Source organism: Hippopotamus amphibius, chromosome 17, assembly GCF_030028045.1.
Source record: "Hippopotamus amphibius kiboko isolate mHipAmp2 chromosome 17, mHipAmp2.hap2, whole genome shotgun sequence".
Taxonomy (NCBI): domain Eukaryota; kingdom Metazoa; phylum Chordata; class Mammalia; order Artiodactyla; family Hippopotamidae; genus Hippopotamus; species Hippopotamus amphibius.
The window spans coordinates 45,934,842-45,948,313 of record NC_080202.1 but is presented as its reverse complement, the minus strand read 5'-3'; the positions used below and the strand labels follow the sequence as shown (position 1 = coordinate 45,948,313).

The following is a 13,472-nucleotide window of genomic DNA, read 5'->3' as shown; positions in this document are numbered from 1 at the left end:
ATTTTTTCATACCATTACAAAAGTCCTGATTTTTATTATTTGGTAGGCTGAGAGATAGTAGACTTCATAGACATTAGAAACTGATTCACTATGCTGCCAGATAATTCTTTCTGAAGCACAGCTTTTAATGTGCTACCCTACTATTCAAAAACCTCCAATTACTACACACAGCCTACACACACACACGCATATATGTATATATTTTAGAACTTTATTTATTTATTACTTTTTGGCTTTGTTGGATCTTCCTTGCTGTGTGCGGGCTTCTCTTTAGTTGCAGTGAGCAGGGGCTACTCTTCGTTGTGGGGCATGGTCTTCTCTTGTTGTGGAGCGCGGGCTCCAGGCACACGGGCTTCAGTAGTTGCAGCATGTGGGCTCAGTAGTTGTGGCTCGTGGGCTCTAGAGTGCAGGCTCAGTAGTTGTTCTGCGGCATGTGGGATATTCCTGGACCAGGGATCAGACCCATATCCCCTGCGTTGGCAGGCAGATTCTTAACCACTGCGCCACCAGGGAAGTCTCAAGCCTATATTTTTGACCCAACTTTTGCACTTTAAAAAGTAACCTATAATTTACATACAATAAAACTACAGATTAAGGTTACAATATAATGAGTTTTGGCAAATATACTTCCATAAATCACACTGCAGTCAGAATATAGCTGGTATTCCCTGGTAATTCCATCATGCTTCTTACCACTCGTCCCTTCCAAGAGGCAAACCATATTACTGTCACACTTTTAGCATCTTTGATTACTTTTGCCTGTTATAGGATGTAATGTAAGTGGAATCTTACAGTATAATACTATGTAATGTATGTAATCTTAATAAACAGCTTCTTTTCTCAACATGTTTTTAAGACTCATCCATGGGTTTGAAAGTATCAGTAGTTACTTCCTTTCATTGTATGAATTTAACAACACTGTTTTATCCTTTCTCCTGATATGAAATATTGGGTTGTTCTAGTTTTGGGCAATTATAAATAAAATCATTACAAAATTCAAACCTGTAGGTTCTTACAGGTGAACGTGAATTTTAATTTCTTTTGGAAAATACTTAGAAGTAGGATTTCTGGCATTTATGGTAAGTACATGTTTAACTTGATAAAATAAAACTGCCACTGCTTTTCCAGAGTGGCTGTACCATCACTGAAATAAGCATTTCAGTTGTTCTTCAGCTTTGATAGCCTTGGTAATGTCAGTTTCTTTTTTCCTAGCCATCATAATATGTGTGTAGCAGTATTTCATTGTGGCTTTAATTTGCATTTTCCTATTGACAGATGATGTTGAGCAACAAATTCTTATTTGCTATCTGCTTATTATCTTTTCTGAAGTGTCTGCTCAAATATTTTTGCCCGCTTTTTGATTGTTTTTTTTTTCCTGATTATTGACTTTTGAAAATCTTTTATATATTTTAGATACAAGTCCGGTATATATTTTGAAAACATTTCTTCCAATTCCACTACTTATCCCTTTTCTTACCAGTGTCTTTGAAGAATTTATAATTTTTTACGGATAGTGATTTTTTGTGTGGTATCTAAGAAATCTTTACCTAACCTCAGGATACAAAGATTTTCTCCTGTATTTTCTTCTAGAACAATGTTGTCCTGTAATGCAGATATAAGACAATCTTTATATAGTATAATGTAATCTTCATATGTAATTTTAAATGTTCTAGTAGCCACATTAATAAAATGTAGAAGTTGACTTCCCTGGTGGCACAGTTGTTAAGAATCTGCCTGCCAATGCAGGGGTTCGAGCCCTGGTCCAGGAATGTCCCACATGCCGCAGAGCAGCTAAGCCCAATAGCCACAACTACTGAGCCCACATGCCACAACTACTGAAGCCCGCATGCCTAGAGCCCGTGCTCCACAATAAGAGAAGCCACCACAAAAGAGTAGCCCCCACTTGCCATGACTAGAGAAAGAAGCCCGAATGCAGCAGTGGAGACCCAACACAGCAAATAAATTAATTAATTTTTTAAAAGATGTAAAATTAATATTAGAGTAGATTATATTTAACTCAAATAATCTGAAAATTATTATTTAAACTTCTAGTCAATATACAAACTTATTAATGAAATATTTTGCTTTCCATTTTCATACTAAGACTGAAATCTGTTGGATATTTTACTCTTATGTCATACCTCAATGCAGACAACATACATTTCAGGAGTTCAGTAGCCACATGTGACTAATAGCTAGCATAAAGGACAGCACAAGCACCGTTCTAGAAGTTTTATGGTTTTAGATTTTACATTTAAGTCTTCAATCATTTTGGATTAACTTTTTATAGAATGAGGTTCTTTTTTTTTTTACACGTGAACATTCAGTTGATCCAGCACCATTTGTTGAAAGGACTATTCTTTATTCATTGAATTGACTTTGACCCTTTGTTGAAAATAAGTTGGCTATATGTGTGTGGCTCCATTTCTGGATGATCTATTCAGTTCCATTGATTTTTGTGTCTATCCTTTACTATATCTCTATATTAGAGCTTGAAATTAGGAACTGTCATTCTCATGTCTATTCTTTTTTTGTGCAAGATTGTCTTGGGTATTCTAGTTTATTGTTTTTTGCTTTTCCATATAAATTTTAGAATTAGCTTCAATTTCCACAAAAATTCTTGCTAGTATTTTACTGGGATTGCATTTAATCTATCAATCAGTTTGGGAAAATTGACAACCTAACAGTATTGAGTCTTCCAATCTATGATAAGGTGTCTCTCTCCATTTATTTAAGTCTGACTCCTCTCATGGGAGTTTCATAGTTTTTAGTATTTAGTACACCCATCTTGCACATATTTTCTTTGATTTATATCTGAATATTTCATGGTTGTTGGTACTATTATAAATGTACCAACAATTCAAAATATTTACAATTTTCAATTTCCAGTTATTCATTGCTAGTACATCAAAATATCATGGATTTTCCCCAACTTTACTGAGATATTATTGACATCTAACATCACATAAGTTTAAGGTATACAACATGATGATTTTGTATACATAAATATTGTGAAATGATTATCACAATAAAGTCAGTTAACACATCTACCACCTCACATAATTCCTGTCCCCCCCCCGCCCCCGGTGTATTTTTGTGGTGAGAACATTTAAGATCTACTCTCTTAGTGTGATTCTGCCAGCTTTGGAGGAGCATGGAGGGACTCAAGGAGGTGATGTAAGTGAAGGTGAAAACCTGTGGGCTGAAAGCCAGTTAAATCTGTAGGGAATCTGTGGATGGCTTTTGTAGCCCTTGGTTTCTTCAGTGGCAGAAGCTGCTGGGTTTGTCTGCAGAGCAGGTCACTGGGAACCATGGTCACTCCTGCTGTGTGGTTGCTATTGGTAGCCCCAGTTTTTCCTCCTTGTTCCTAGCCCTCTCTATGCGTCTTAGCTTTGTCTCAGCTTTGACATTCTCTGGGTGGGGTGAAATGGAAACAAGATGTTTGTGCAGTGTTCCAAAAGGCTGGGAAAACCTGGTTGCTCACTCTACTTTTCCTTTCCTGGTGAGGAGAATTCTTTCTAGCTGGGAAGCTCCCTCTTGGCACTGAGCAAATACAGCTTGGGAGATGGAATGATGCAGGCAAAATAAAGCTATCTTCCTTCCTTTTTTGTGTGATTATTCTCAGGGGTTTTTTGTTCCACTACGTTGCTGAAGTTTCTTCAGTGGATTCCATAGTTCTCCCAGAGTTGTTTTTGTTTGGGGGAGACATCGTTTATCTTTGTTGGAAGACAGAGGCTGGGCTCTCCTATCCCACTATCTTGGTGACATCAGCTAAGTAAATAAAGTGGTTTAGCATAGTATTCAATGACCTCTTTGTCGTGGCTCCAACATCAATTTCCTATGTGTAACGAATCTGGAAAAATACTGTCAATTGGTTTGGGGATTATTGTTCTAAACTCAGCTATGTGTTCCAGTAAGTGTATACCCTTTAAAAATGATAAAATATTATAGATAGGTATTATTTTACATTAAAAATTATTAAAATTCTTTAATTCACAGAACAAAACTTAAAAATCCTAGTTAGCTAAGATTAATCCAAAAGGAACTTAAGAAACCTTCTTATTGTCCTGGCAAATAATCAGAAATTGAATGACTTATTTGCATCAGTTATGTTATATAGAGACTGAGAGCATATTACTAAAGATTTTTAACATTGCTTCATAATCTCTTGGTCTAATAATTATAGTTCCAAAAATTATATGTGTGTGCATGTATACTGCATTTATATATCCCTTCACTGTACAATTGAGATTTTTGTTTGCTTTCTTTCCACACCTGGCACATCTATGGAAGCCAGTGGGTAACAGGTCATGCTGCCATGACTTGTTAACTGTTTGCTAATTAAAATAATAACATCCTAACTTAACATTTTTATAGACATTACCATATGTGAAGAGCAAAAACATTGACTACAGAGTTTTTTCTCTCCATGTATATAAGAATATTTGCCTTCTCTTTATGAAAAGCTATTATCTGGACCATTATGATAAGCTCCTAAGACATATATTACATCTAGAGTTAAGATCAGAAAACTAACAAATTAGATTTTATATTTAAGAGGTGTTATAATCATCCGTGTTATATCAAAAACTTTAAAATAGAAAAAAAATATGGTATGGCTGTCTCTTTGTATTAGAAGAAAAGGTATAGATTCTGGTTCTATTAATTTTAAAATGATAAAACTAATGGCTATCATTTATTAAGCACATATAGTATTCCAGGCATAGGTCTAAGCACTTACTCTGTCTTTTAAAATGCTTACTCAAAGCCTATGAGATAGGTAGTATTATATTTTGTTCTAGAAGTGAGGAAATAGACACAGTGGGTGAGAAAATTCTAGAGGAACTTCTGAAAATTACCAAATATGAATTGCTTTTTAAGTATCCACGCTTATATATGTGAATTGATCTCATAGCTGTTGAAGATATGGATGTGAAAACATTGATAGGGGCTGTAAAGATGCTTAAAGGTGAGCAAAAAGATACCATGCAAAGATTGATAAAAACAGTAATGCTGTTTTCCATTATCTTCTCTATTTTTATTTTTCCTTGTATTTTATTAATTTGTTTTTTTAATTAAATTTGGGTTTTTTTAACCATTAAAATTGCTTAAAATTAAAAGGCATCTGAAGCTAAAAATAAAATGAAACAGTCCCTTATTCTATCTTTCCCCACCTCCAATCTTACTCCCCTTGAGAAAACCACTTTTAAATGCTCTTGGTTTTAGCTCTTTAATAATCACTGCCATGTCTTTAAGTAAATACCTATAATGCTATATGCTGATTTATCTCTAGTAGTAACTTTCAATCCTTTTGATATCCACTCACAAAAATTCTTAAAAATTATTGAGGATCCCAAAGAGCTTTTGTATATGTGCATTTTATCTGTTCATATTTACCATATTAGAACTGAGAAAATTTTAAAACATTTACTTAAGAATTTATTTTAAAATCTATTACATGTTTAAAAAAAGTCATACTTTTAATAAAATTTTTTTAAATAGTGAGAAAAAGCATTGTTTTACATTTTTGTCAATTACTTTAATGTCTGGTTGGATTCTCATATCTGTTTCTGTGTTCAATCTGTTGTTAGGTTTTTTTGGTTGACATATATGATGAAAATCTGGCCTCACACAGTATATATTTGTAAAAGAAGAGAATTTTTAGATAATTGTAGATATTCCTTTTTAGATAATTGTAGATATTCCTTGAGAGTACACCAAAATTTAACTAGTGATAGTTTCCAAATGGTTAATTGTAGTATAGAATTTGAAAGCCCATTAGTGAACTTCATACTTTATAGCATTAAAATCTCTTTATTTTGCTTATCAAATGGATTTTTATCCTTATCAAATGGATTTTAAAAATAATTCTTTGGTTATTTGGAAAATATTGGATGATTGAGTTTTGTATTCATGGTATCCATGAAAATAGTAGCTAGTTCAGGGACTTCCCTGGCTGCCCAGTGGTTAGGACTCTGTACTTCCAATACAGCGGGTGCAGGTTCAATCCTTGGTCGGGTAACTAAGATCCCACATGCCACATGGCATGGCCAAATAGTTAAAAAACAAAAATGTAGCTAATTCAGCTCACAGCTAACTCCATCACAGTGTGCTTTTCCTCAAGAAAGCTCTTTTAGTTTAGTATGTAGCAGAAGTACTTTCTGTACTTCAGTTTCATCGTGGAGAGTATTTTTAAAGATATACTTAAGACAATCTTTTTAAAAATATTTATTTATTTATTTATTTATTTATTTATTTTTGGCTGCATTGGGTGTTGTTTTTGTTGCTGCACGCGGGCTTCTCCCAAGTTGTGGCGAGCAGAGACTACTCTTTGTTGCGGCGCACAGGCTTCTCATTGCAGTGGCTTCTCTTATTGCAGAGCACAGGCTCTAGGCACGCAGGCTTCAGTAGTTGTGGCACATGGGCTCAGTAGTTGTGGCCCTCGGGCTCTAGGGCACAGGTTCAGTAGCTGTGGTGCACAGGCTTAGTTGCTCTGCAGCATGTGGGATATTCCTGGACCATAGCTGGAACCCATGTCCCCTGCTTTGGCAGGCAGATTCTTAACCACTGTGCCACCAGGGAAGTCCCTAAGACATTCTTAAGTAAAACTGCCTATTATCATTATTATTATTTACTGCACATGCATGGCAGCGAAGAATATAATGACTACTATACTGTTTGGTGCCTCTGCCTTGATTTGTGATGAGATGCCATCAGTTTTACCTACTATTGCTTTTGCACCTTCAGTGCAAATGTCAACACAATAAAAAAGGCAAATAATATCTTGTTATTATTACAAAAATAGTTTTGATTTTGCAGACCCCCTGAAAGGATCTTGGGGACTCCTAGGGACTAGAATAACACTTTGAGATCTGCTGATCTCGATATTAGCTATTGACTCCCTGCTTTTGATGATGAAGATTTAGCTCCTAACACAACCTCCACTTCCTTTCATTTCTCAAACTGTCATACTTAAGAGATTAGTTTTACTTCTGTTGAATGAGTTGGTAACTTTAAATAATAAGCACTGACCTCTATTTCTTATGCTATACTCTTTTGACAGTATCTCTTGACTCTCTATCACAGAATCTAAGAATATTAGCACCTTTAATCCTCCTCCTCCTCTAAATTCTCCAGCAATTTTTTAGTTTTACTCTTTTATTGTCAAGGTTAATAACATCTGCATTCTATTCTGGTTCATAACCACAATTGTATCTTCTATACTTTGGCTAAAGATTTATTCTAAAAGTTGAACACTAATGAATATTGTTATAACTCTATAGCTATTATAAACATATATGTATGTAGTTCTATATATATATGTATATATATACTTTTTAAAATTTCTGAGACTGTTTGCAGGCTGACATTATATTTACTTCTGCCAGGGTCATGACATTTGTCCTGCCCAAAGGAGAATGTTTCTAGGGTTAAGATCAAATACATCCTTTTTTTTTTAATTCATTACTAATACCTCAAAATTATATCACATTTAAATTTTGTTCATATGTAGACTATTGCTTTTTTCTCCCTCAAATTTCTACTGACCTTTTTTTTTCTTTTTTTCTTGTAAAACGAAGAAACAATTGCTTCTTTGCCACATTGCTAACATTTTTCAGCTTCTTACTTATCCCATCTATTGCATGAACTGCATTCCATTATAGATTGTCTATAATGAGTTTGTCTGGAAATAGAATTTTAGGTTCAAAATAATTTTCCTTCAGAATTTTTACAACCTTGATCCATTACTAATGAGAATTCAATGTAATTGATGAGAAGTTTGATAACAAGCTGAGGATTGTTCTTTTGTGATTGTTATTTCTTTTCTATTTAAAGTTGAGAACTTTTCCTTATCTTGGAGTTCTGAAATTTCACAATGATGTGTCTAATTGTGGGTCTTTTTCATTCATTTTACTTAGAACTCTGTGGACTGTTTCAGATGAAAGGTGCTTGTGTCTCTCTGAAGACTTTTTTTTTTTAAGTTTGGTGATATTTTTAGTTTCTAAGAGTACCTCCTTTTTATTGATTTCTCACCCTCCTTTGGATAGTCTAGACTTGGTTACCTGTACTCTGTTTTATTTATTGTATTTATTTGTTTACTTTTTTATTCCATATCTTCCCAAAGTAGCATATGAAATACTTGATAGGGACGTTTTCTCTTTTGTTCACTGCTGTATCCCTAGCACATAGTCTAGTGTCTCTTACATAATAGGACATAACAAATGTTTAATGAATGAAAAGATGAATGAACATACTTTAATTTGTTCTCTGACTTTCATAAACTTTTCTTCTACTTATTTCCACTTATTTTTTTCCACTTATTCTTTTTGTTGTTATTAGTTTATTTCCCTCTCTCTTTATTTTACTCTGTTTAATTGGGTCTTGGAAAGAAGAGAAGAAAAACATATCTTCATTGCCAGGCTTTGGAGTATTTATGAGAACATTTTTCATGGGAAGCAAAATTCCTGCATTTCGGGTAAAAAAAAAAAAAACTTTAGGAGAGAAAAGATGGCGGCGAAGTAGAGAGACGTGGAGTGCATCCCTTTCCACAGATGCATTGGGAATGCACAGAAGGATGCAGTAATTCCCACAGAGAACCAGCTGAACAGCAGCAGATGGCCTCGGACACCAGAAAGGACTGCGGGGAGCCCGACATAGCCGGTAGGGAGGCATCTATGACGGCTCAAAGAGGGTGAAGCAGCGGAGCTGTGGCAGACGGGAGGGAGTGAGAAATATACCGAGGGTCCACAGCGCAGCTCAGCGTTCCCAGACCGAGATGCCGATCTGCGGCTGAACGGAGGGTCCGGGAGTGGGAGCGTGGGAACCGGAGAGCTGGTTCAGGGTGAGAAACATTGTTGCCGGTAGGGTGACGGACCGAGAGGACAGGAGGGAGGAGGTCTGCGGAGAGGAGTGCCCGTGCCTGAGAGCTGCCCGGCCATGATGGCAGCTGGAGGCTGCAGGCTCACGGGGCGGGGGGGGCCGCCTGCATAGCCTCTCTCTCTCTCTTTCGGCGCCTCTGCAACAGGCAGTGGAGAGACACCCGTGGGCCACCTAAGCTGCTCAGGGATAACAAGCACCCTCAGGCGCTCGGGCGGGGCTAGATTAAAACCCTTTGCAACGCCAGCAGCAGGGAGGCTGCCGGGAGAAAAAAACAACAACAACAACAACAACAAAAAACCCGAGAGAGGCCCAACTCTAAGGCTTTCTGTTTACGCCTGAGCCACCAGCGTCCCTCTGCAACAGGCACCTCCAAGCCCGACTGAAACAACAGTGCGCCACTGCTCACTCACTCCCAGGAGAAGGAACCACTATTGTACCCTCTCCCTCCCCACACACCGATGCTTACAGACGAACAATAAAGGAACCTCTGCTGGTCACAGAATAATGCAAAAAAACCCAAGGCAAGGAGAAGGACACTTACAGCTGAGACGCTAAGGAAACAGAAATAGTAGTGTCAATACCTATTGAACTGTTCCTTTCTGGGATCAGTTCTGGATTTTTTTTTTTTCTTTTTCTTTTCCTCTCTCTTTTTTTTTTTTTTTTTTTCTTTATTAAATACGATCTTAGCCCTAAGGGATCTACAAGTTTTATAACATAATTTTTCAATGATCTTTTTTTTTTTTTTTTTTTTGCCTTTTTATATACTTCTATATCTAACTAAGTTTTTGGTAGTACGGACAAAATATCTCTCATACTTTCCTTTCATCCCTATCTTTTATACATTTCTATTCCTTTCTTTTTATTTGCATATTTCCAACCACATTACGCTCTTCTGTTCCCCTCTCTTCCAGCCTTTTTAAGTTTATTTTATGTTAACATACTTATAAGCAACACTATCGGTCTGCTCAGACTCCTTGCTCTATTCTCCAGATGACGCACTGCCGTGGTAGTTAATATTAGGCTTTTGTCTTTATCTTAGTTCTTATTACAGTTGTCTAATTATATTCTGAGAATCTCCATTCTCTCTGGTGGTACTCTGGCTCTTTTCTATATTTGATTCTAGCTTAAAAAATCTCCCTGGATTAATGTTTGTATGTGTAAGGTGTTATTTGTTTGTTTGTTCGCTTTTGCTTTTGTCTCTCATTTGTTCTGTTTCAATTGTCAATTTCTGTTGGGTTTCTCTTTGAATATCTGATAGCACACTGGGGTTCTGTCAGGTCTTTCTAGAGCCTTATGTCCTAACGGATTCAGTAATTGTGTGTCTTATACATGTATGTGTTTCCTAGACTTAATATTCGTTTAATCCAATACTTGGACATTAGTCTGAGGCTTGCACAGTCTTCTATAAACACCTCTATCGCCAGGACAAGCAACCCCAAAAGTTTGGACAACCATGAGGAAACAAAGAAACACCATGCAGGCAAAGGAGCAGGAAAAAAAACCCCCAAGACCAAATAAATGAGGAGGAAATAGGAAAAATGCATGAAAAAGAATTCAGAGTAATGATAGTAAAAATGATACAAAATCTCAATAACAAAATAGAGAAAGTACAAGAAACAGTTCATAAGAACTCAGAAAAACAAACAGCAATGGATAACAAAATAACTGAAATTAAAAATACTCTAGTTGCTATAACCAGCAGAATGACTGAGGCAGAAGAACAAATAAGTGGCTTGGAAGATAGAATGGGGGAAATAAACGCCACAGAGCAGGAAAAAGAAAAAAGAATAAAAAGATTAGAAGACAGTCTCAGAGACCTCAGTGATAACATTAAGCATAGCAACATTCGAATTATACGCATCCCAGAAGAAGAAGAAAACAAGAAAGGGTCTGAGAAAATATTTGAAGAGGTTAGAGTGGAAAACTTCCCCAACATGGGAAAGGAAATAATTCACCAAGTCCAAGAAGCACAGAGAGTCCCACACAGAATAAACCCAAGGAGAAGTACACCAAGGCACATATTAATCAAACTAATGACAATTCAACACAAAGAAAAAATATTAAAAGCAGCAAGAGAAACGCAGCAAATAACATATAAAGGAAAACCCATAAGGATAACAGCTGACCTTTCTACAGAAACTCTGCAGGCCAGAAGGGAATGGCAGGATATACTGAAAGTCCTGAAAGAGAAAAACCTACAGCCAAGAATACTCTACCCAGCAAGAATCTCATTCAGATTTGAGGGAGAAATCAAAAGCTTTCCAGACAAGCAAAAGTGAAGAGAATTCAGCACCACCAAACCAGCCTTACAACAACTGCTAAAGGAACTTCTCTAAGTAGGAAACACAAGAAAAGGAAAACACCTACAAATACAAACCCAAAACAATTAAGAAAATGGTAATTGGAACACACATGTCAATAATCACTTTAAATGTGAATGGATTAAGTGCTCCAAGCAAAAGACACAGACTGGCTGAATGGATACAAAAACAAGACCCTTCTATATGCAGCCTACAAGAAACCCACTTCAGACCAAGGGATACATATAGACTGAAAGTAAAGGGATGGGAAAAGATATTCCATGCAAATGGAAATCAAAAGAAAGCTGGAGTAGCAATACTCATATCAGACAAATTAGACTTTAAAGTAAAGACTATTACAAGAGACAAGGAAGGACACTACATAATGATCAAGGGATCCATTCAAGAAGAACATATCACAATGGTAAATATCTATGCCCCCAATATAGGAGCACCTCAATACATAAGGCAAATGCTAACAGCCATAAAAGGGGACTTCGACAGTAACACAATAATAGTGGGAGACTTGAACACCCCACTTACATCAATGGACAGATCATCCAAACAGAAAATAAATAAGGACACACAAGCTTTAAATGACACTTTAGACCATCTCGACTTAAGTGATATTTATAGGACATTCCATCCAAAAACGACAGAATACACTTTCTTCTCAAGTGCACACGGAACATTTTCCACGATAGATCACATCTTGGGTCACAAATCAAACCTCGGCAAATTCAAGAAAATTGAAATCATATCAAGCATCTTCTCAGATCACAATGCCATGAGACTAGATATCAATTACAGGAAGAAAACTGCAAAAAATACAAACACATGGAGGCTAAACAATTCACTCCTAAACAACCAAGAAATCACTAAAGAAATCAAAGAGGAAATCAAAAAATATCTAGAAACAAATGACAACGAAAACACAACAACCCAAAACCTATGGGACGCAGCAAAAGCAGTTCTAAGAGGGAAGTTTATAGCAATACAGTCCTACCTTAAGAAACAAGAAAATGATCGAATAAACAACTTAACCTTACACCTCAAACAACTAGAGAAAGAAGAACAAAGAAACCCCAAAGTGAGCAGAAGGAAAGAAATCATAAAGATCAGATCAGAAATAAATGAAAAAGAAAGGAAGGAAGCCATAGCAAAAATAAATAAAACTAAAAGCTGGTTTTTGAGAATATTAACAAAATTGATAAACCATTAGCCAGACTCATCAAGAAAAAAAGGGAGAAGATGCAAATCAACAGAATTAGAAATGAAAAGGGAGAAGTAACAACGGACATCTCAGAAATACAAAACATCATGAGAGACTACTACAAGCAACTATATGCCAATCAATTGGATAACCTGGAGGAAATGGATACATTCTCAGAAAAGTACAATCTTCCAAGACTGAACCAGGAAGAAATAGAAACCATGAACAGACCAATCACAAGTACGGAAATTGAGGCTGTGATTAAAAATCTCCCAACACACAAAAGCCCATGACCAGATGGGTTCACGGGCGAATTCTGTCAAACATTTCGAGAAGAGTTAACACCTATCCTTCTCAAACTCTTCCAAAATATTGCAGAAGGAGCAACACTCCGAAACTCATTCTACGAGGCCACCATCACCCTGATACCAAAACCAGGCAAAGACGTCACAAAAAAAGAAAACTACAGACCAATATCACTGATGAATATAGATGCAAAAATCCTCAACAAAATGCTAGCTAACAGACTCCAACAGCACATTAAAAAAATCATACACCATGATCAAGTGGGGTTTATCCCTGGGATGCAAGGATTCTTCAATATACACAAATCAATCAACGTGATACATCATATCAACAAATTGAAGGATAAAAACCATATGATCATTTCAATAGATGCAGAAAAAGCTTTTGACAAAATTCAGCATCCATTTATGATAAAAGCTCTCCAGAAAATGGGCATAGAAGGAAATTACCTCAACATAATAAAAGCCATATATGATAAACCAAAAGCCAACATCGTTCTCAATGGAGAAAAACTGGAAGAATTCCCTCTAAGAACAGGAACAAGACAAGGGTGTCCACTCTCACCACTGTTATTCAACATAGTTTTGGAAGTTTTAGCCACAGCAATCAGAGAAGAAAAAGAAATAAAAGGAATCCAAATTGGAAAAGAAGTCAAATTGTCACTCTTTGCAGATGACATGATATTATATATAGAAAACCCTAAAGACTCTACCAGACAACTGCTAGTACTAATTGATGAGTTTCGTAAAGTAGCAGGATACAAAATTAATGCA

At 36.2% G+C, this 13,472-nt stretch overlaps 2 protein-coding genes across 3 annotated transcripts in view; both read left to right on the top strand.

Annotated features, from left to right (window-relative positions):
* LOC130840237 (EF-hand calcium-binding domain-containing protein 13-like) overlaps positions 1–3,225 on the top strand; it is a 162,482-nt gene extending 159,257 nt beyond the window's left edge. The window contains 1 exon segment of the mRNA XM_057715538.1: positions 3,143–3,225. Within this exon segment, the coding sequence (XP_057571521.1) occupies positions 3,143–3,225 (83 nt within the window).
* Positions 1–13,472, top strand: part of LOC130839970 (RAD52 motif-containing protein 1-like) — a 371,059-nt gene that overhangs the window by 313,003 nt on the left and 44,584 nt on the right. The window lies entirely within an intron of this gene.